We start from the raw sequence: 22,413 nt of genomic DNA, 5'->3' as shown, positions 1-22,413 counted from the left end.
AGGTATATAATTAAATTTGTAATTTTTTTTTATCTGTGATATGAAATTAATGGCACTAATATATGTAGTAGGCCTAACATGTGCCTCTGTTATTCGGGAAGCCTTTTGAGAATAAAGAAGGTTCATATAGATCAAATTACAAAATAATATCAACAAATCAGAGTGGCGCAGCGGAAGCGTGGTGGGCCCATAACCCACAGGTCCCTAGATCGAAACTAGGCTCTGATATATTAGGATACTTTTTCATCAATTTTTGGCTTATCATCCATGGATGATCAGCTACAGGCTCATGCAAAGCATGATTGGGCCAAACCACCAGCCCATTTTAACTTCCTGTTTTTTTAACGAGAATTTTCTGTCATTTTATTTCATTGATATAATGACAAACTAGCACCCACAACTTATTTCGTTGTTATATAATCTTAATTTCTACTTTATTCAAAATAAGCATGATAATTGATGTGGTAAGTTGGTTGAGTTTTTGCTTGAAAATGTGCTAGGTTTAAATCCCGTTGACATTATTATTAATTTTCTATGATAAGTGGGTTGGGCCTGTAACGGGCTCAGGCCAAACACGACCTATGTCATGTCTTGAGTCGGCTTGATCCATGTCATGTCTCGAGTTAGTCTGATTCATGTCATGTGTCGAGTCGGCCCGACTCATATCATGCCTTGGGCCGGCTTGACTCATTGGGCATCATCGAGTCCGACAAAGGTCCAAATTTGGGGTTGTGCTTGACACAGCTTGACAAGAATCATACTTGAGCTATATCGTGCCTCATTTAAACGAGCCAAACTTATACAGTGGTAGGTCGACCTGACCCATTTGACACCAATGGATCATCCGTGTGTTATTATTTTATCCCATTCCTCCATGTTGTTTTATCCCAATCTCCATAATTATCCAACGGGTCAACTACGTGTTATCGTTTTATGCGGGTCCCTATATTTATCCAACGGACTTATAGAATCATCAGTGGTATTACAAAGATTGACACCCCTATAAATTCTCACATAGCCCTTCTCGCCCCAACCTTCGCCGATGAATTCTTTACTATCCAATAGTCATCGTGACAATTCTTCCCGTAGCCAACAATTAGAACAAAGTGTATGCTGGTATATGGCCAAAAAAAAAAAAGAAAAAGAAAAGAAAAGAAAAAACAAAGGCACAACCATCTCTAAGTACACCACCTTTGTATTCCTGAAATCCTACCTGACTGAAATAACAACTACGATGGCCTGCTAGACCACAACCTTGGCTAGATCCTTTTCGATGGGGGGCACTTTCTCATAACCAGTTATCTACCAAACATGTTCATTTGTCATATGTTCCGTGCTTATTGATGTAGCCGTAACTTGCTCCACTATTGAGTCTTTTATTTCGTTTCACATAGTCAAATGTGTCCCCTATGAAACTACTCTTGCATATTACATTATTCTTAAATATATTTATACGCAGACTGGCTTGAGTTTAGACGGCCGTTCGATTTAGGATTTCAAATTCTTAGCCCAAGTCCTATCTATTCTTATAATGGACCTGGCCGATTGGGCTTACACAACTAATCGAGCTGGGCTTTGGCCCATCGAGCACAGGCCAATCCACTTCGGGCCATATACTGCTTGGTATTTATAGGCTTCTTATCATATTTCCTTTTTTTAGGGCTTTTGTTATTAACAAATTAGTCTTAAAAGTATGGAAAAATCCTTCATTTAATAAGCTTTTTAAAAGTCATTAACTTTTTGAATACCACCAAATTTTCAAAGAATTTTTAAAAGTCACAATTGGATAACACAAAACTTTTAAAATTTTTAAGAATTTTTAAAATCACTATCGAATACCATTAGACTTTTATAAACTCTTTAAAAATCTAAATTGAATACCTCCAGACTTTTAAACTCTATAAAATTCATTAAAAATTTGAATTGGATACACCCGCTTTAATGTTTATTTTTTTTCTTCTCCAAATTGGCAACTTATTTGTTTCTTTTACAATTAATTTAGTTTCTATGTGTTCTTTGGGCGTGGGGATTTTTTATTTTGCAATATATTCAAATTTTCATTCCATCAATTGTTACCAATTCTCTTTAATTCAAATTTCATTTATAGATTAATGTACCCATTCTTTTAAATTCAAAATTATTATGTACCTATTTAAATTGTATTTTTAAATATAAGTAAATCATTGTACTTAAAAATATAGGTAAATTAATATACATAGTCTTAATGAAGAACATAAAGAGTTATAGGTAAATAATTTACTTATATAATCTAGGTAAATTAGGGACCTGAAAAGTATAGGTGCATATAGATAAATAGTGAACCTATATAATATAAATCTAAATAATGTACCTATCTTTTTACAAAATATAGGTAAATACCTATAAAATATAATTAAATTAGTATAACTACAAAATAATTTACCTATACAATCTAAATTAGATAAATCAGAATTCGATTTCAAAACCCCATGAGATGGGTTTGTTGGCTACAAATATTTTTGCATGTGGTCTGAAATTAATGACGTACGTAGCAAATAAATAGGTTTTCTACTGCATGCATATGGTATTGCTGCTGCCGTCTTCTTATATCTTTGTTAATAATATATAATTAACAAATCAGAGTGGCGCAGCGGAAGCGTGGTGGGCCCATAACCCACAGGTCCCTAGATCGAAACTAGGCTCTGATAAATTGTTAATTTTTTTTTTTAAAATTCTCACTTTAAAATCAAAACGGACTTGTGGAAAAATAAAATTAAGGACAATAATAAAAAGCTTTGCTGGAAAGGCCTTCCCTCCTCACGCGGCACGCGGTGGCTAGTGGTTATATAAGAGGGTTTGAGACTTTTTGTGAAACAGTGTCATGATTTGAATTAGCAATGACTTTTTTCTTCAGTCGTATGTTATTCATCATTATGATTTTGGTAGGGACTTGTGTGGCTTCTATATCCCAAGCAACAGCAACGGCCATGAACATTACGGAGGAATTTGAGCGATCGCTGACGGAGATTGAACGCAGCTACCTGAACAGTGAAGAGAGGGAAAGACGTTTTGAAATATTCAAGAACAATTTCAACAAGAAGCAAGAGCAAGGGGATCATGATGATAACTCTTCCTCTTCCCCTACACCGAGGTTTTCTGGTAGTTGTGCAGGAACCTCCTACTTCAATTCCACAATGATCAACTTCTGGTTTAATATTTTTCTGCTTGTTTTCATTTGCCTGTTTTTCCTCACCATCCAATTAAGATCCGTTGCCATTAGGCTTTTCAACTCCACCAAGCGAGCGTTTCTTTAAGCTCACAGCGGCGGCGGCGGCGAGTCTCTGTTGGTGGCAATTTTAGTGCTGGAGTTTTATTTACTTATTATTGTCTTTTTATTCGGTCCTCTGTCTGTGTCATTGCGTTTTGGGTTTATTTATTATCCTTTCCTTATTGGCAAAACAATACTCTATATATCCTAATATACAAGTTTATTGGTAAAACAAATCTTCATTGGTTGTACCTCCCTTCAATGGCAGATCTAGGATTTTTTTACAGGGATTGGCTAAATTATTTTTGGACACTTATGTGATTCGGACTATAGTCGGGTCCTCCACCAAAACTCCCACAATATCAAGCTAGTCAAACCACCTGTTCAACATCAGCTCATAACATCTTCACAACATAAAACCATCGTCAATACATAAACAGAGAAACGCATGGAAAAAGAAGAGAGAAACAGAGACTTAATAAAACAAAAGAGAAACAAATAGAGAAGACAAAATGAAAGAAAGAGAAAATAAAAATGGCGAAGAGAAAGAAGAAGAACAAGAAAAGAGAGAGAAGAAAGAAAAAGATGAGAGAAAGGAGAGAGAAAAGAAAGAAGAAAAGGGGCAAAGGGATTAAAGGAGAAAGAGAAAGAAAATGGAGAGAGATAGAGAGAAGCTTTGGGCTGAAATTTGATTTATCTAAATTTGGCTTACAAATTAAGCCTACTCTAAAAAATAGGACTAGATTGGAGCCCACTACAGTCCTAACGTAGGTCCGCCTTTGCCTCCATTTTTTTTAGAGAACCTCGATGAAATCAGAGAAATTTTATTGGTAAAAGGCTTAAGTGCTACAGTGCATACTGAAACATTGGTCAAATCTCACTTTACCCCTTTAAAGTCAAAGTGACCCACTTTGCCCCATTGACCAAGGTTTGATGTTCTACATTACCCAATTCCATTAACATTAAAAGTCCGTTAAGTTTGATGATGTGGTATGAGTGTTATAGTAATTTTGCGCACCTAGGTCATTTACTCCAATTTGAGTGAGTGATGTGGCAAAGTGGAGCCCACTTGGTATATTGTACATAAGTTCCTATAAAAATGGGAAATGCCATACCTTTGAGTGCGGTTTGAACTATTGATTTACGTTATAAAATATTCTTAATATTTTCAAATAATATTCTATCTGGCTTGTCAGGATCAATGGGTACTAGCTCAATGTATTCTTCGGGCTTTCATCATTCTTCAGGAAAGACCTCCAGATGGATTCCTTCGTTTTGGTCTTGGCTCTCTAATTTCTATTGGGAGATTACTATACTCTTTCCCTTCTGGTCTACTTGACTATTGAGAATAGGATCTGCTTTCTCCTCTGCTTGTTCTGTTCGGCTTAGCGGTATGAACTGGGCTTGCTTGCTTTTATTCAACCCTTGGGCTAAGCATCTTCTCGCCATCGCCTTATAGCTGTTGATCTGCTCGACACCGCCCCCATGAATTGGGTATCAAATTTTCTGATATATAGCAAAAGTGAGGGCATTGATCTTGCCGATCCATTTTGGTATCCCTCTTAATTGGATCTCATTTCAAGAGTGATGGTCTCCAAAGCCAGGGATTGTCTTTCACTTTGGTTAAGATTTGATGTATCGAGATGGATAACTCAGCGTAGCTTTCATCTGTTAGGGCGCTCTCTTGAGATTGCAACTTTCAATTTCCCCCATGGTCTTGCTGCTGGATCTAACATTCCTTTGACCCGCTTCCCTGGGCAGTTGGTCGACTTGCTTGGCAAACTTTTTGGTGGCGATCTGATTTTCATCCCAGAGTGCGTAGCATTTTTCAGTAGCGAAGACCTCTGCCAGAGTATGGCTGAGAGTGATGGTTAGCCCGCAATATAGGTCGTGCTTTGCTGGTAGGCCTTTCTTGAAAGTAGAGGATGTGATCCAATCATCGCATCCTACAATATTTGCTTTTTCGGCCTTGAACATCTTGATGTTGGTTCGGAAAGACTCATCATACTTCTTGCGCAAGTTGAATAGGTGGTAAGGCTGCTTCTTGATTGTCAGGTAGGAGGTGTACTTCTTTGTGAAGACGAGTGTTAGCTTTTTAAAGCTGCTGATCAACCTATATAGTAAGGTATGGAACCAGTCTTGAGCTGCTCCTTACAAGGTCATTGCAAATGCTTTACACATTGACGCATCCTCGTACTTGTAGAGAGTCGTGACACTCTTGAAATGCTTCAGATGGCTCTTGAGGCGCTGTGAATCCCTTTGGCGGGGCCGCCTGCTTTATCTTATTAGTGAATGGAGAAGAGCTCACTTGGTCCATCTACTAGCTCAGGGCATCCTCTAAGTCTCTTTCAACCTTCAAGTCTCAAAGTCGATTATTCACGAGGCTCTCGATGTCCTCTACTCACAAGGCTTGCGGCTCAAGTCGGTGTTTCCCATGATGCGGGGGTCGCTGATTGACATTCTTATTGACTCTCGGGGGTTGATCTCCTCGGTTGTCCTGCCTGCACCTTGTATTGGTGGACAGAGCTTGCGATGGATTTTATATGGCTTTTGTAATAAATTAGCTCTTCTAGTGCTGGCTGGTGAACATCTTTCTTCATTTACCTCATGAGCTCACGAGGTTGATCTCCTTATGAGCCTAGCTTTGAGCGAACACTCTTGGATCGTGAGCTCAACCTTTCGTGCACGTTGGTCTTTAGACCAAATCTCAAATAGAGACTCGTTCTACCTTGGCCTTGTGACATGTTAGCGTGCTGGGCAGTACGTTTTTGTCCTTCTCCTTGCTAGCTTGCACCTGCTCAACCTGTCTGTCGGTGTATTTGTCCATCCTTCTCTCTTCACCATGGGATCTGAGTCCAAGGTCGCAGACCAGGTCAATATGCCTGAGGAGTTGACCAACCAATTGGTTTTGGTCATCGACTCTGTGATCAGTTGTTTGACTATGAGATTGAGGTTTGCTTGGCTACTAGGATCAAGAGGAGAAAATTATGTGGAGCCTAATGGCATTTGGGCTAGGGTTTCGTTGGAGGTGTGCCAGGGAGCAGCAAATGTCATGCATGGTGGCAAATGAGGGAATTGACGTATTTGTTCCATAATCGGGCCGTAGTCGGTTGCGGCGCTAAGGTTGGAGGTTTCGCTGTGCGTCGCCGCGGCTCCATGATGGTAGTCCTTGGATCCAGTAGTGAAACCTAAAAGGTGATGGCTGTTGGAGCGGCTAGTCCTTGCAGCTGCACGGTAATGCTGGCTGCAAGACCATAAAGAGGCGTAGTGGCTGGCACAGGAATAGTGCCTCTCGGCCCTGGGGACGAGAGTAAGCGGAAATTGGTGGCTGTCTCGATGCCACGACGTCATGGAAGCTTGGATCCGTTGTGGATTGATTCGTCACGACGGTCTTGCTTCCAACCATGATTATTTGGAAGGCTTTGGTTGAGTGATGAACGGAAGGAAACAAATTCCTTAAATTTGATAGCAACGCTTTAAGTATATTTCATAGCTCTAAATGAAAGCACCAAAATGTTTGAGTAAATTTCCACATGAAGGAATATTTGCTTGTAATTCTTCCACCATTTGAGCTTCCTTTTCTTTCTTCTTCCTTAGTTCTTATAAAACAAATCTAGGTCAACGGATCACACTTGGGGGATGTTAGCCAAAGGCCCTCCGATGCCTAAGTAAGTTAAATGATCTTGAGAAAGATGCGGAGATAACATAAAGGTCGGAGTGTGTTGTGTAGCCATCTATTTATAGACTCTTTGCTTGCTAGGGTATGAAGAATAATCCATATTTAATTAGAATTATCCTTACCCAAAAAAGATTATAGGAATTAATCAAAGAGATTTGCTGGAAATCGAATTCTTGATTTAGAGAGATATTTCTATCTTAAATAAAAGATAATTCCCTAATTAAATAGGATTTAATTGGAGTAATTAGTTAATATAAGGAATATTACTTTTTCCATGTGTGATTTGCTTATTGCCTACCGAAATATTTGTTCTCACACAAGGTAAACTTAATCAAAAGTCATCCTCCAATGATTAAAGCTTGACTTCTAACACCTTAAAAAAATGGAAGTATGAGAAGAAGTCTATAAATACCGTGAAGTATAAAGAGAAAATTAACATTAATACATCGATCAGTTGAAAAACTAAGCAATGGCTTGGATTATTTTATGGTTCATCATCTTGTTACTGGGAAGTATTCACAGAGGTATGTCACAAATCACCTCAGTGAATATTTCACAGGAATTCGAGAGATGGATGATAAAGCATGAACGCACATATCCGAATAATTCTGAAAAAGAGAGACGATTTGGAATTTTTAGAACCAGATTTGAGTCGATTGAACTTTTCAACACGCAACAAGAAGGGAAAACAAGTTCATTTAAGAAAGGCATTAATATGTTTTCTGACATGACAGCTGAAGAGTTCTTGTCAATTTATGCTTCATGCCAAAACGACGACCCCTCAAAATATATTTCATCATTTGGAGTAGATTCTACATATGATGTTGCTGAAGACGACTATGCAGATATTCCTCCCGTAAGCATTGATTGGAGGGATGAAAATTTGGTCACTCCGGTGAAAAATCAAGGGCAATGTGGTAAAAGAAGCATTACATTAGATACCATCCATATAAATTTTCTTCTATATTATTTTGACCATTTTTTTGGTATAATATATATATGTAGGTTCTTGTTGGGCGTTTGCTGCTGTGGCAGCAGTGGAAGGGAGTATGGCTTGGAACTATGGTATCAATACTTCACTGTCCGAGCAGCAAATTTTGGACTGCAGTGGAAATGCCGACGGCTGCAAGGGTGGTTTCACAGTTGCCGCCTTTGACTATGTAATACGAAATGGAGGACTCAACAGTGAAGAAAATTACGGCTATGTCGCTAAGCAGGGAACATGTGACAGCAGCAAGACAGACGAACATCTTGGTCGGATAACTGGTTATAAGAAAGTGCCTCCCAACGAATACGATCTAGCCAAGGCTGTGGCCTGGCAGCCCATCCCAGTTTCAATTTCAATCGGTGCAGGATTTCAGGAATACCAAGGTGGTATACTTAGAGGTGGTTGTTCCTATAACCCATATAAAAACAAACACACTGTTCTAATTGTTGGCTATGGGAGGACCGAAGATCATCACGAGGACTACTGGATAGTAAAAAATTCCTGGGGCGAAGACTGGGGCGAGGAAGGCTATGTCAGAATGTATAAGGGCGTCAATCTGTGTAATATTGCTGACAATGCTATAAGCCCGTTGAATACTTATGATGTGGAACGGCGTAAAACAATAACCCGCAATCGACGTGCTGTTGGATAAAAACAATAGCACACGGCCGACGGATGATTATGGATGCTGGGATAAAACAATATTAGTCATATATTATACATGCTGGGATAATATTAATCATATATATTATTATTAACATAATGGAATGATGGGTTAATGGATGCGTAATAATAATAAACACAGGAACGACTTGATCATTTGAGCATCAAACCAAAGTTGATTTGAAAATCCAATCCTGGATGCACCACAAATTAATCTTCTAGTATATATGTTCTGAATACCAAATTTAAAACTAAAACTTGATCATATGCCTTGGGATCAATATGCAGCATCTGAACAGATTATGCAGTTGATCTGATGCTGCATGTTGATCCATATCTTCTGCTTCAAATTTTGGGTTTCATGCATGATCAGCAAAAGATTTAGTTCTTATTTTAGTCTCTAGCAAAATAAATAAAGGTGAAAAACAAATGTTTGTGCCAGGACTTGCAGAAAGAGAGAAAAAGAATTATTACTGACTCTGCATTCAGTGTACAAGTTTCATAAGTAAAGATAACCCATTTACATTTTAGGGTATAGCTACGATGGGGAGAAGAAAAAAAAGATATCTCCACCTCCTTTGAAGGAAAATCTGTAATGAAAATCATAACCACATTAAAGGTGATCATGTTCTTATTGATTTCCTTATTGCACAGTCACATTTTGACCCTAATACTTCTAGTATATTTTTATTTGCTTGCCTTGGATCTTCGAAAGCCTCTTGTGGCAGAATCGAGAGCTCCAATCTGCCAGTCGATTCATTAACTTGAAGGGACAACAGAGAGCTCCAATCTGCCAGTCCATTCTTCACCAGGCTTCAAGGTGATTGGCTTCTCAATTGATGCTCCATTAACACAAAGCATCTGTTTATACTCTTCATCTCCAAGATCTACTATGGCTTTGGATCTCTTCTCCCATGGATTCCAAACAACTGAGAGTACATGTAAAGTTGAAGAACACAAAGATTAATTACTTAATCAAAATGGCTAGATATATAAATATTTCATTTGACATGGAAAAGGATGTAAAGTACCAATCTCAGACAGAAACTTTCTATGGCTTAATGCCCTGATCCCCTAAGCCTATGATTTTCAGAAGATCTTAGTTCCTAACTACCAAATTGACAAAAATAACTCATCCTCTGCTTACTAAATTCAGCTTCCAATCAATTCCTTCAAGTAAGGATCTCATTTGTTTTCCTTTTTTTTTTTTGGGGTAAAGGCTCCTTATGCTAAGCGCCTGCTGATGATTATAAAGCATATGAGAGTGTTTTGATCATGTGGAAGCTAACATGCTATTGGTTGCATTTCCTGAAACTGAGGTTAAGCACACGATTCTTACCAACATCTGGAAGTCCCTCCTTTCGTACGGCGAATGTCCTCTTCTTTTCATGATCGAAAACAGCTATCACATCTTTAGACCTAAGATAAGCCCGGTCGACCTGCCCAAAAATGAAAACTTCATAAGAAGGAGCATATTTTGGCCACTAACAAGCTTAGAAGGTTTTGGAAAAACATGATTACCTCAGATTCAAATGTTAAGGCATCACCTTGTTCTGTAAAGCGCTCCTTCTGAAATAGGTTGTCTAGGTAGTCAAGAGTCTCCAAGCCCTCAATCCTCACTTCGCTGTCAGTTCATATTATATTCATTTAAAGCTCAGAACTTAGTCAAACTTAGCATCACTCTACTACTTGCTAACCAAAAATATGATACTACTTGCTCCTTTCTGATTGAGCTGATGGCAATCATGGAGTGACCTGTAAAGCTTTTGTTTTGGGATCTACTTGACATGGATATCTTTAGGGAAAGTGCTGAATGTCCTTCCTATAATTTATCATAATTCAAATTTCTCTTCCTTTTTTTTTGAAATTTTAAAGGGAATATTTCTAATTATAAGAAGAATGCAAAATATAACTGAGTAGTAGACAAAGATAATAACCAGATACATGGATATGAAAACTCGTTTGTTTAAAGTCAAAAGCATGGAAACCAAATTTGTGTGTATCATTGTTAACATGAGGCCAGCACACTCCTTAAAAGCCTGCAGGCCAAAACTGTTGCTAGCTTCCACAGATTATGCTTAATTATAAGAATGGCAAATTCCATTTGCAATTTGAACATTCTGTACCTGATATCAGAAATGGAGAAATATGGATGATACGCAAATGAAAAACTGAAGGGCTTGCAATTGATGTTCCTGATACGCGATATCAGGGTTAGATACCCTTCTGCTGCCAGTGACACTCTAAGACGAAACTCGAAACTGCAAAACATGGTCCAAACATTATTTCACAAACAAATATTTGAAGTTCATAAAACATGCTATGATACATTTTTCACAATTCATGCTGCTACCTATGTGGCCAAATCTTCAGATCTTCTTCGGATGGTTTGAGCAGCAAGTCGATGTAGGCTTTGCCATTAGAATCATTGGGATGTAGAGGTGGAGGATCATTGTCAATGACCCAAATCCTGTTCCTGGCAAACCCGTTTTGCTCCAATGATCCATTTCCAACCTATTAGCAAGCAAACCAATCAGCCAGAATTAACCAAGGTAGGGTGCTTTATAATATACATCTGTGATTCTGTATAAATATTACCTGTGGAAAACAGATTGGAATTCCTCCTCGCACTGCTTTTGGTGGTTTAAAGATTGCCTGCAAAGTTGTCCATTACACCATATTAATTTGATCCAGAAATATCAGCAAAAGGGAAATCAATTTACAAATTTCCGATTTGTTCATGATTTATATGGTCATTAGGAACTGTTAATGGTAGAACTATCTACTGCAGAATGGGTCTACAACAGCTAGGACACAAAAAAGAAGCACAATAAATAAATAAAATGAAATGGATAAAAACTATGATGAATTTTTTACCTTGCTACTAATGAATAACAGTTCTTCACCACGTTCAGTCCTCCAGGAAAGAACCTGGCCTCCGTGCAAGCTAACCTGTATTGAATTCACATAATAACATCAAAATGCAAGTAAAGTACAAGCAGCTTGGAGGGCATCTGTTAAACAATGGAAATAGAGAGGTAAAAGAATCCAACCTGAACGGAAGCTCCTCGAGGGTTATGAAGCAGAACTTGGTCAATTCCACTCTTATCCTTTGAGACTTCAACTGCTGCTCTCTGATCACTGGTTGCTCCAGAATGATTCATTATTTCAAGAACACAGTAAGAACATCAATTGAATAAATAAGAAGACGGAGGAACCTCTCTCTCTCTCTCTCTCTCTCTCTCTCTCTCAACAAACCAAAACAAGACCTCAAGGCTGGAAATGACTTCTCCCAACACTTAAGAGAGAAAAGGTCAGCAAATCATTCAATCAAGCAGTTGAGAATCTCAACTTTCACATGAACCTTTCCTGTGACAAATCAATATTCCTGTGAACTGAAAACCAAAGTCCCAACTACCAATTTATCTACCTTGGTTTCTTTCACCGCCAAACTTCTCACTGTGCATTACAGATCCTCTTAACCACACCAACAAATACAGACTCGAGATATCTGCAACCCCTCTTAAAAAAGGACACCCAAACTTTTGCTGTTAAACAGATCCAAATTTTGCAATAGAAAAGCAGGACAAAAACCAATTCCAGAGCAACAGTTACCCAAATGGCCAAACTCGTCTAAGATTCAAAATTGGACCAAACAGTCATAAAATCCCACAATGGCGGTTTGGAACCAAAAACAAAAAGCATTTATGATAGGAACAGTTTTTTTTTATGAGGATGATGGGAACAATTTTGTCTAATAAAGAGGAAGAAAAATTGGAAGCAATGACATAAAGAAGAAATGAGGTCTAAAGTAAACAACTTTATGGGGAAAGATGAGTATGTATCTATGTAGATTTGAATACGACCTTGTTGGGTTGATTAACAAGGATTGAAGGGTCATGACTAAGAATAAATTACTACCACTTGCATATACAAGTTTTAAAATTGAAGTTAATATATATGTATTTACATGTTCGTATAGGACATAGCAACCAGCTAAACATGATTAAATCTGTGCTGGTTTCCACACGTGATATAGACAAGTATGAACATGCGACCATCTGATTAACCGAATTAACTACCCATTTAAAAAAGAAATCAATAGAGAAGTGCAATTTAAAGTTTTGACCCTAAAAGATTCCTTATTTTTACTGCTGCCCCAGCGTATGTGATACCTGTAGAGGCAAAATGATAAATAGTCAGATAAGACAATGTGAAAAGTATGAACGAGAAGTTATTGCGTGAGACGGTAACATCATGTACATGTTAATGCAATGTAATGTTATATATTGATACTAATTATAATATATATTCTAAGAGTTAAAGGTTACAAACGAATAATTATGCGTGTATTATATTTTGAATGGACCGGTAGCACGGCATCAACATGCACGTAGTTTTGCCGGCATTTGACATTACTGATGAAGAAAAGGAAGGCCAAGATGAAGACATATTTGAAGCAACCTTTTTATTTACAGTTGAAAATTCAATAAAGAATGTTATCCTTGAGATTTCTGAGCCTCATCTTTGCGAACAATGCCGAGTCAAATAGTTTATTGTTGTATTATCGCAAGCAAACGACACCTTCTTCCTAAGGGAGGAGTACCTTTTGAGGGATGCATATACGTATGTATACTGAACTATTACGGATATACATGAGGATCAAGACAGCACCCAAAAAAGAGAAACTCAACTGGACCCCACAAAGAAGAGGCCCAGAAATAGGTCAGATCCAAAAGTTCATCATAGAAAGTTTCAGTAGTGGACATAGTCAAAACTCTTTGCAATGAAAAGTCCTCTTTTACAAAGCCTTTTTCATGCTATTTGGTGGCTTTGCTTCAACTTGCTCTTTTGACTTGCACTTTCCACCTACCATCATATCTTTCAACAAAACAAAGAGGATTTTATTGGCAGCTTCACGTTAAAGCAATTCAGAGGCTTCTTTGCTGACTAATGTTATGTTAACTCAGTACTATGATGAAATCAATATTTACTGATGTAGGAGTAATGTGAATTACATACAGCATAGATTAAAGATACTTGTTGATTCATGAACCGGGTTGAATTTATCGAACAAGGATCAAATCGATACCTAACTTGTTACATCATTAAGAGGAGAACAGATCAAATTGTATATCGGCTTCCAATAATTTCACAAAACCAGGAAGTCTGCAATAACAAATAGAAATCACTTACTTCCAGACCTATCCTTTGCAATGTTCATATTCATATGAAAGCACTGTTTAGCCTATCCTAACGAACTGCCAAAAATGACAGGGCAATCTAAAATCTAATAGATGACAGTTCATAGCAGAAAAAGAGACTTGAATGCTAAGGGAAAAATAAATTAGCAACTGCTGTTTTTGTCCCTCTTCCAACTAGGAATTTCCTGTCTGCCACAAATCAAAAAATTGGGGCAAGTGTGATGTACGGCTGCTGATAACACCAGCTTCTTGATCATCTAGCAGCAACAGCATGGAGCTTGGTTTCAGACATAGAACTTTCATGTGCCTCACAATCCAGCTGAGCATTCCTGCTTACAGAACCCAAATTGCTAAGTATGTTCTCAGTACCAGTTGGCAGGTCCAAGTCTACTTCAATCTCGACTGAAGCAATCCCTCCTTTCGGCACTACCTGTGCATGTTTCAGCTTCTCCTACAAGATAAAACTCATGTTAGATCAAGCTACAAGTGAATGCACATACAGCTTAGGTTGAAACAAGCAGATCGGCCAAATCAGCTTTCCTTGATTTTCCATGGTCAACTTAACTCAGTAGCACGTGCTACAAACATAACTGAACAAAACTCATTTCAACACTACATCCTGACTGCATCATAAATTCTGACATCTGGTCAATTTTTGTCAACCAAAAGCAACTAAATGTGATAATTCAGTATGTAGATGCCTGGGTTACTCTTTAGTATATGCTGGGTGGGTATAAGAAATTGAGATCTCCCTCTGAACATACTTGTTCAACTGCCTCTGGTTTCTTGGGAAAAATATGCATGGAGTTTTACTAGTTGGGTAACCATTGCTGGTGCATAAGCATACGCAAAGGCTTCGACTAACCTAAAGCCCAACCATCTGTCCCCAGCCATGGGCTGGGACTGGGAATGCTACCCATTCATATGTATCTGCACCGTGAGTCACTTTTGCAGAGAGAACAACCTATAAGACTGGTTCTTTTGGCATAGTTTTTTTATTTAAAGTAAATTTAGGTTTTAGCCACAAAAAAACTTTCACTTTTGGAAAAAGCCAAAACTTTTTCAAAAAAGACAGAAAAACCTCTCAACTTTCAAACCAAAGACATGCAAATGTAAAGGATTCCTTAGGAAATCCAAAAATAAATAAGGGCAATTTTGTCCATTTTGGCTTCTTTAAAAAAATTTCTCTCTCCTTTGGCCTTTTCCAAATCCATGTATTAAAGAAAAAGAAAAAATGGCAACTTGCATACGCATAAAAAATTCTTGAAAACATAAACTTCAACAGCTCAAGCATTGGTAACTAAGTTCTATGAGGAAGTTACCATTAATGTGGCATTTTCAAGCCTCAATTTCTCTGAATCCCCTTTCAGTTCTTCTAGTTTAGATTTAAGGGCCATTTTCTCTGTGTTTAACGATTCAAATGTCCTCACCAGTTCCTCATATTCAGCCTGCTTCCTCATCCTAGATCTCCTTGCAGATTCTCTGTTAGCCTGCTTCCTTTTCTCTCGTTTGACCTGCCTTTCATCCTGAGGAAATCAACATGTGTAATGAATAGTGTGAATATAGCATACTACTTCTATGAGTTATCTTAGAATTTGGTGCATCCAAGATGATCCCAAACTCAAAATTTCACAAAAGTCAAGAATATAACAATGTTTCAGCAAATAACTGCCCTGCAGAGTCTCAAGATGGGCTCTGTTTCACAGCTAACTCTGGCTCACAAAATTTGAGGAAATTCCAAATCCGAAATCTTTCATCAATCCCATGGTTTCAATTCAAACCAGTAACTGAGTGTTGTTCAAAACAAAAAAATAAAAAAGTATCAAAGGCTGCAATTCTTTTAAACAACTATCCCAACTTGAATACAAATTGAGGTACAAAGGCAAAAGCTTGCAAACAAATAAGTAGTACCAACAACAACAAAAAGGTAAACATTTCCTTACCAGAACCATTGCATCAAAAGGCAACCCTGCACCAGCGGAAGGAGCAACAAAAGCTGTGCTAATTCCTATTTTCTCATATGGGGAACGAAGAGATACTCCCAAAAAACCAGCAGGAGATCCAGTACCAGAAGCATTTGTGGAATTCTCATTCACTTCCCCATTAGTTGTAGGCCTGACCTGAGTATGGACTTTCACATCATTATCTGTTGCCCAGAAGATTAAGAAAACAAATCAGTCAGGATGAAGCATTTGGTTAGGGTTGCATGTCCCAATTTAGGACCATTACAGAATTCCTCGTCCTTCATTCAAGTAAATCAGAAACTATCCCCTTTTCTTTACAAAATTGACAGATGAGGGATGGGCAACAAAAACAAGCCACAACATTGTTCCCTCCCACAACGAAACTCAGAAATCCTGATTAAAAATTCCCACACTACAAGCGCAAAGTATCTAATGAGAAATAGGTACCATACCAGCAAATCGCATGCTTCCAGACCCATTGTTCCTTTGAGTGTGGTGGTTGTCTTCCTAATAGATGAAATCCAAGATTACTTTAACTTCATGCATTAATATCATCTAACCATCACATACAACAAAGGGCCAAAATTCATCACATATGAGCAGTCATAATGAAAGGAAATTCTTACTTTAGTGTTGCCATCACTGCCATCTGTCAAACCATCAATATTTTGTTCCAAACTGCACATGGTCACAGAATCAAAATTTAGATTGGCTACATCCGGAGACAACATCATAAAACTTACTGGAAGCTGCTGCCTGGTGCATAATCTCAAAAGTATATATGTATAAAATAAAATAAAAAGGAAGTACCTTTTTGATGCCTCAAGGACTGGGTGTCCGGTATCCTTGAGACTGTCGTACCCAACTGGCACTGCAGTTCCATCCAATCCCTTCAACTTCTTTTTCACATCTTGGTCCATGTTGTCCAATGATTTTCTTCTACTTGAAGAAACTGTCACACGCAGCTCAGTGTCAAGTTACTCTTCACAGCTGCATACTCGGAACGAAAAACTGGTGATTTTTTTTCTTGAAAGTTTTTCTAAAAAAGTAAACAAATACTTTGGTAATAAAAAATTTAATCCCCAATTTGGCACACTTCAGCAGCTGGGCTTTAACATATAAACTCATTTAACCAAGATAATACGTGTCAGAAAACAAACTCGCACCCAAAAAAAAAAAAAAACCTTCATCAACATTTTCATCGGCACATGCATAAAGAACCTACCATTTTTTCTCTCAGAAATTCATCAACCACATGCCAATTGGTTTTTACTTTAACCATCCATTAAAATAGCTAATCATTTCGACGTGAGGATTTATCAAGCCTTGTTGCTTTCTCGAATCCTACCAACCAAGGCTACCCTCCAAAAATTGACAAATATTTTCTAATTTTAAATATTTCTTTAAAACTAACGAATAAAAATATGTCATCTTCTACAATTGATTTTGAAGTTTTAAACTTCCCCTATTCAGCATCCATAAATTAAAATATCCAGAAAGTTTCCACATTTAGGTTCTGAGTCATAAACATAAGCATTTGAAATCCTAACAAAAACATAATAACAAATTCAATGTACCTGAATCTCCTGAAAGAGCAACCGAAACCAAAGAAATGATTCTGAAGGAGCCGAACAAACCCTAACCCTAGCTAGCTCCTTAATTTTCCCGCCTGTACTTTCCTAGCTTGCAATTTCGTCGGTAAGAGATTGATGAGATGGAAAACGTGCTGGGGGAAATATGTGGTGATGAAAGACAATGAAGGAGAGAGAGAGAGAGAGGAAGGCTAAACGTCAGCCGCGCGGCGGGTTTTGATGTGCTGTGAAACCGGAAGCGTGGAACACCGGTGGTCTGGTCGTGAAATGGGTTAATAGGATTCGCCAAGGTGATACACATGGCAATCTTGCTCTGAGCCATACACGTGTCGAAGAGTGATTAGCTACATTGAAGTCAAGTCAAAAAGTGAGTACGTGGTACGCTGGAAGTTGGCTGATAGTTCTCTTCATGCGACTTTCGTTGTCTGACCAAAATATATGTTGTACCGGTCAGTTGGACCCCCAAGACAAACCGTTATTCGTACGAAAATCATATAGTCCTTGATTGCACCTTAGGGTTCAATTGATTTTTATTTATTTATTTAAAGATTTCAATTGATAAATATCGATTTATTATGAACCTCATAGCTTACAGCAAAAGAGTTTATAACATTGTTTTAGTTCACAGAGTGACTATTTATAGGATAGTAATTTACGAGTTTAGTCAAGTAGAGTTCAACTTTAATCCGTTAATTTTGTCTCGTGTCGAGTTCAAGTTATGTGATCATAGGCCTAAAAATTAATATCCTAGATGGATGTAACAAGTTATAAGTATTATACTGTAATCACTGTTAAAGTGGGCAGGCTGCACCATCAGAAATGCAACCAATCCTCCACCATGAGTTTCAAGTTTCGCATATCACCAAGAAGCAAAAGAAAAATGTAATTCTATATAATCATTCCTTCCCTAGGTTGAAATGTAAAATTAGGGCAATTTAAGAATGATGGTATAGTACATATAGAGGTATAATGTATAATACATGATTAAGACTCCTGACTTCCGGTATCGTTGTTGAGGAACGAATGATGTCGGCATCTGGAGCTTCTGAGAGAATTCTGATCGGCAGCACATGCATAGAAATAAGTTCTCATATAACCTTTTATTTCAGCATCCATTCTTTTAAGGCTGCTTGAATCAACTTTCAGCAGAAAAATCTCTACACAGCTCCAATCCAGGGTCAAAGAAGGCATTGAAGGCAATGCTGTAAATGAATGGAATTCCCTTTCTGTATGTACTTGTTTGAGTTGTGAGACAAGTTAGATCACACAGCTGTACATATTGCTCCTGAAAAGAAAGATAAATAAAACGTGTTACTAAATTCAAGCTCATCCCTTTAAGCTTTAACCATGACTTCTATATTTACATAACAAGAATTTTTTGTAACTTTTATATAATGATTTGTGTATGCGTTCAAAGAAAAAGACCAATCTCTGTTCCTGTAAAAGATTTTTAAAAAAAGTGTGTTAGAAAAAGACCAACAGACCTGCTAACCAGGAGGAGCAGCAAAACTTGCGTTCATCAATGTGCTTCACATCAAGTCCAATAAACCATGATCCAGCACTAACATCATCATGAGCATATGTACGAAGAATAGACCTGCAAAACCGACACAAATCTATAAATTAAATCCTGCCAGGCTTGTCTGCATGCTAAATACTATTAAAAAGTTCTTTTTAAAAACAAGGAGCATGCAGAAGTACCTGTTTATGGATATAAACTGAGCTAATGCTCTAGAAATGGCATACAATTCACCAGAAGCATGGGTAAAGTATCTGCATTAGACAAGATGTGCAATTTTGAGCCAAGTGAAAAAGTACAGTACTTGAAGATAACAACCTAGCACCTACCATGAGGAGATAATCCTTTAAATACGAGAAATATAGCCAATCAAATATCACATAGAACACTCTAAGGCATTCTTCTTTAGAAGTAACCACCAGGAAACTTAGAGAAAAACAGTGCATCATCCACTTTCAATGCATCTTTTTCCCTTTTTAAAAAAAATAATTTTTTTGTGGGCTACTCTTTCAGTTCATGTCAATTTAAGAGTGTTTTACTTGCCTAACTAACAACCATCTCTTTCAGAGACACACCATCCCAGCATTCCTTTACTCATATTCAACAACCCAAGCTCCACTCTATCCCCGCTCTTTTCCTAACCACCATCTTTAACACAGGTTACATACATAATGCCTAAATTTCCACGGAGTCAAGAAATCTATCTTCTATTCAAGGATATAAATGAAAATGCTCTTTGCTTACGATTTTGCATCGCCAAATTTCCACCAGTCTGGTTCATACCACTTGTGTGTTCTGTATAATTAAGACAATAAAAAAAAACAAAAAAGTTACACCTAATCTTAAATGCCTCATAAGTTTAAAGTTTTCATCAAATAAAGCACGCTTTCCACACTCACAGCTCAGAGAACACTTCGCCTGATTTCATACACCCAATATAGACACGAGGCTTATTCAAATACGCAGTTAGTGTTGCTCCCAGGACATCTGAATCATAATCAAAAGACAACAATTAGCACGCACTTTAAAAATCTGTTTAGGAACTGTTCTGATATGCTTAACAGTCAAACATTGCTTTTCTTATTTTTCAATAAGCCCTTTTATCATGTTGTTTGATTCCACCACAATTATACCTGTAGTGTCCACAGGTAAGCTATTCAGAAGTTAGACAAACAATTACAGCATTTTGCAGCATAATTTTAGCAGTAAAACAATGGCAAACGACCAAATCTCTAAACTGAAATTACATATTATGCTGCTTTGATTTCTGAGATAGAAAATGACTAGATAATCATATGCTTATGGTGTCATCCAAAAGTATCTTTTGTTTTCTCAATAGTAAGTGTTATCCAAATTAATTACCTCGGATTAATGTTATGCATGTATAACAGAAAGTGTCAATAGGATTCACTATCTTCTTGATACTGGAAAGAATTGTGTGACTACATACCAATATTAACATAAACATCATCATTGACTTTAACATAAAACTCAGCATCCCAATTTTCTACAGCATGAATATAGAATGACTTCATCTTCTTTGGCCGCTCCTCAGATGCCTCCACTTGACCATCCTGTAAATAAAAAAATTAAAAATTTAAAAAAAAAAAACAAAGAAAGAGTGTAAGACATTTTGATTTTGATATAACATTATCTGCTCCTATATGTAGCATTCCTTGGGCATGTTGACTAACTGCATATTTAAGCAATCACAAATATATACATGAACATGAGGGCTGTGCAAATTCTGGTTAAGGGCCATGAACAAGATGCAAGAAATAAAAAAAAGGAGAGCACAGTGAGCTTATTTTTCCTCAAACTAAAATTTAAGGCTGTATTGGCTAATTCATCATAACTACAAACTAGCTATCACATAGAATATGGAAAAAGTAAAAAATTAACAGAAACATACTTTGGTAGTCATATGAAGTTAAAGATACACATAATTGTATGTGCATAAACACATATATTGATATATGTATATTTTGAAAAATTCACATATAAATCCCACATAATATTGTTAAAACAGTTTCATTCAAATAATTGAACATACAAGAACAATGAAGTCGTTGGTCTGCTCATTTTCTCTGTCTATTTGCCTGTCCAAACTGTCTCCACGATTTGGGCTGCAAGATATACATGCTTAACTGAACAGAACTGTAGACAATTCCTTGTCATCATTCTAAATCATCGATATACAGACCTTCTTCCAATTACAAATCGCACAACGATGCCCTTTTCATCTGCCAATTTCTTTAGTGCTGCACCTGCACATATTGTATTCAGATTTGTTAACATGGCCACACGAGCAAAGAAGAGCATATCTATTTTTAATGCTGGACCTGCCAACTGATGAAATTGCAAGCAGAGCAAAAGAAACAAACAATGAAATGTTCAATAATTACCGCTAGGCATCCACGCCTTACGAATTGCATCCCTATTTTTCTTGCGGCCAAATGTTGTAAAAATTCCTATAACAGCTAGAAGCTTTTTCTTAGAATGAGCCACCTCATTTTTTGACAAGCTCTTTGGAACAAAACCTTCCTGTCTTGCTGCAGCTAGTTGCATCTCAAGAGTGGACAACTGCTTCTGTTGCTCCCTATAAAGTAAATGATCATCATTCATAACAGTAAGTAAGCCCAAGATCATAATGGTCAAATATGACCCCCTTTTACAGAATAGTTTGGATTTATTTACCTGCAAGCTATAACTTTAAGCGTGTCGTCGACAGATATGGCAGATTCTCCCTGAAAAATGATAATGGACGATTATCTGCCCCAGTAAATAATTTCTTTGAATACTTACGAAAGCAGCAGAGGTTGAAATTCTACGCTAATAAACTTTTAAATTTTAATATATTAAAACACAAAAATTTTCAACTAAATAAAACGAGAATGGTAAATCCAGAAGAAAACAAAATAAACAAAACCAAAGCATAAAAATACCTGACCACTTCTTTTATCAAGCTCCTGAATCAAATAAACCCTATCCGCAGCATCCTGCCACAGACTACCAACATCACAACCTCATCAGACATTCATCAAAAATCAAACTTTTCGCCAAAAACTCAAAAGTAAAATTCAGAATAGCCTCGGTTACAGCTCAAGAAAACAAAATTCAAAAAATTTGAAAAACTCACCGGCCGGCGACATAAATGGCGGCCATGGTGGAAAGCATGGCCAGCAAGAGAGCTGAAATTCGAGAGTGAAAAGCCGAACCAGATAGCCGGTTCTGCGATGCCCGGCTATGCATGTTTTTGGTCCAACAAAAAACGAAGAGAGAGCTTGAATGGATTTTGGTGAGTGGTCAGTCAGATCTGGGAGAGTTTTCAGAGCTCGATCAAGCTGTGATTGAGTTTGAAAACTGATAATTGATTTGAACAAGGTTGGAGGAGGATTAGGAGGACTGAGGTGGATGAGTGAAGAAGACGTTGTAACCGATTACCATTTGCTCCAAAGTAACGGGATTTTTGCAATTAATTTTACATCCTCTATTATAACTGAGTTACGAAAATAATTTACCGGGTGGAAACTCTTTCTTTTCATTTTATTTGGAAG

The 22,413-nt window shown here is 37.4% G+C and overlaps 4 protein-coding genes, 1 long non-coding RNA gene and 2 other non-coding genes across 9 annotated transcripts; 4 read left to right on the top strand and 3 right to left on the bottom strand.

Annotated features, from left to right (window-relative positions):
• On the top strand, positions 157-228 carry TRNAM-CAU. The gene has a single exon. It is a non-coding gene; the product is annotated as a tRNA-Met (tRNA).
• Positions 2,616-2,687, top strand: TRNAM-CAU. Its single transcript has one exon. It is a non-coding gene; the product is annotated as a tRNA-Met (tRNA).
• Positions 2,770-3,429, top strand: LOC18777063. Its single transcript, XR_002271797.1, has 2 exons — positions 2,770-2,833; positions 2,926-3,429. It is a non-coding gene; the product is annotated as an uncharacterized LOC18777063 (long non-coding RNA).
• On the top strand, positions 5,540-8,566 carry LOC18776259 (zingipain-1). Its single transcript, XM_007210178.2, has 3 exons — positions 5,540-5,614; positions 7,486-7,843; positions 7,932-8,566. The coding sequence occupies exons 1-3, from the start codon at positions 5,540-5,542 to the stop codon at positions 8,564-8,566; spliced, it is 1,068 nt and encodes a 355-aa protein (XP_007210240.2).
• LOC18777569 (putative glucose-6-phosphate 1-epimerase) lies at positions 9,022-12,389 on the bottom strand. Its single transcript, XM_007209334.2, has 8 exons — positions 11,631-12,389; positions 11,455-11,529; positions 11,176-11,232; positions 10,931-11,091; positions 10,704-10,838; positions 10,099-10,201; positions 9,917-10,016; positions 9,022-9,506 (listed from the first exon to the last, which is right to left on the bottom strand). Exons 1-8 carry the CDS (start codon positions 11,739-11,741, stop codon positions 9,337-9,339), a joined length of 912 nt encoding a protein of 303 aa, XP_007209396.1. The 5' UTR covers positions 11,742-12,389; the 3' UTR covers positions 9,022-9,336.
• Positions 13,647-17,774, bottom strand: LOC18778127 (G-box-binding factor 3). 3 transcript variants are annotated; one of them, XM_020564690.1, is made up of 7 exons: positions 17,323-17,774; positions 16,556-16,735; positions 16,372-16,423; positions 16,198-16,252; positions 15,725-15,927; positions 15,212-15,307; positions 13,647-14,232 (listed from the first exon to the last, which is right to left on the bottom strand). In XM_020564690.1, the coding sequence occupies exons 2-7, from the start codon at positions 16,663-16,665 to the stop codon at positions 14,035-14,037; spliced, it is 714 nt and encodes a 237-aa protein (XP_020420279.1). In that variant the 5' UTR covers positions 16,666-16,735; positions 17,323-17,774; the 3' UTR covers positions 13,647-14,034. The 3 variants fall into 3 exon arrangements, with proteins under 3 accessions (XP_020420279.1, XP_020420277.1, XP_020420278.1); XM_020564688.1 differs by having other exon boundaries at positions 15,104-15,307; positions 17,323-17,689; XM_020564689.1 differs by having other exon boundaries at positions 15,104-15,307; positions 16,556-16,697; positions 17,323-17,689.
• On the bottom strand, positions 18,090-22,334 carry LOC18776410 (hydroxyproline O-galactosyltransferase HPGT1). The gene is made up of 12 exons (XM_007211261.2): positions 21,996-22,334; positions 21,802-21,865; positions 21,554-21,603; positions 21,262-21,455; positions 21,060-21,123; positions 20,910-20,982; positions 20,307-20,430; positions 19,756-19,843; positions 19,601-19,651; positions 19,039-19,110; positions 18,822-18,934; positions 18,090-18,622 (listed from the first exon to the last, which is right to left on the bottom strand). The coding sequence occupies exons 1-12, from the start codon at positions 22,106-22,108 to the stop codon at positions 18,600-18,602; spliced, it is 1,029 nt and encodes a 342-aa protein (XP_007211323.2). The 5' UTR covers positions 22,109-22,334; the 3' UTR covers positions 18,090-18,599.

This window comes from Prunus persica, chromosome G5 (assembly GCF_000346465.2).
Source record: "Prunus persica cultivar Lovell chromosome G5, Prunus_persica_NCBIv2, whole genome shotgun sequence".
NCBI lineage: Eukaryota > Viridiplantae > Streptophyta > Magnoliopsida > Rosales > Rosaceae > Prunus > Prunus persica.
The sequence above is the reverse complement of the archived record's forward strand: the minus strand, read 5'-3'. Positions and strand labels throughout refer to the sequence as shown.

Excerpts from the sequence above, each read along its gene's own strand:
- LOC18777569 (XM_007209334.2), bottom strand. The coding sequence starts at position 11,741 with ATGAATCATTCTGGAGCAACCAGTGATCAGAGAGCAGCAGTTGAAGTC. Across the intron at positions 11,530-11,630 it reads CTCGAGGAGCTTCCGTTCAG|GTTAGCTTGCACGGAGGCCA; the intron begins GTTGGATTCTTT and ends AATTCAATACAG. Across the intron at positions 10,017-10,098 it reads CCTTAACATTTGAATCTGAG|GTCGACCGGGCTTATCTTAG; the intron begins GTAATCATGTTT and ends ATTTTTGGGCAG.
- LOC18778127 (XM_020564688.1), bottom strand. The coding sequence starts at position 16,665 with ATGGACCAAGATGTGAAAAAGAAGTTGAAGGGATTGGATGGAACTGCA. Across the intron at positions 15,928-16,197 it reads TGGAAGCATGCGATTTGCTG|ATAATGATGTGAAAGTCCAT; the intron begins GTATGGTACCTA and ends TCTGGGCAACAG. Across the intron at positions 15,308-15,724 it reads CTTTTGATGCAATGGTTCTG|GATGAAAGGCAGGTCAAACG; the intron begins GTAAGGAAATGT and ends TGATTTCCTCAG.
- LOC18776259 (XM_007210178.2), top strand. The coding sequence starts at position 5,540 with ATGGAGAAGAGCTCACTTGGTCCATCTACTAGCTCAGGGCATCCTCTA. Across the intron at positions 5,615-7,485 it reads TTCAACCTTCAAGTCTCAAA|GAATTCGAGAGATGGATGAT; the intron begins GTCGATTATTCA and ends AATATTTCACAG. Across the intron at positions 7,844-7,931 it reads GAAAAATCAAGGGCAATGTG|GTTCTTGTTGGGCGTTTGCT; the intron begins GTAAAAGAAGCA and ends ATATATATGTAG.
- LOC18776410 (XM_007211261.2), bottom strand. The coding sequence starts at position 22,108 with ATGCATAGCCGGGCATCGCAGAACCGGCTATCTGGTTCGGCTTTTCAC. Across the intron at positions 21,866-21,995 it reads GCCATTTATGTCGCCGGCCG|TCTGTGGCAGGATGCTGCGG; the intron begins GTGAGTTTTTCA and ends TGATGTTGGTAG. Across the intron at positions 20,983-21,059 it reads CGATTTGTAATTGGAAGAAG|CCCAAATCGTGGAGACAGTT; the intron begins GTCTGTATATCG and ends TATATCTTGCAG.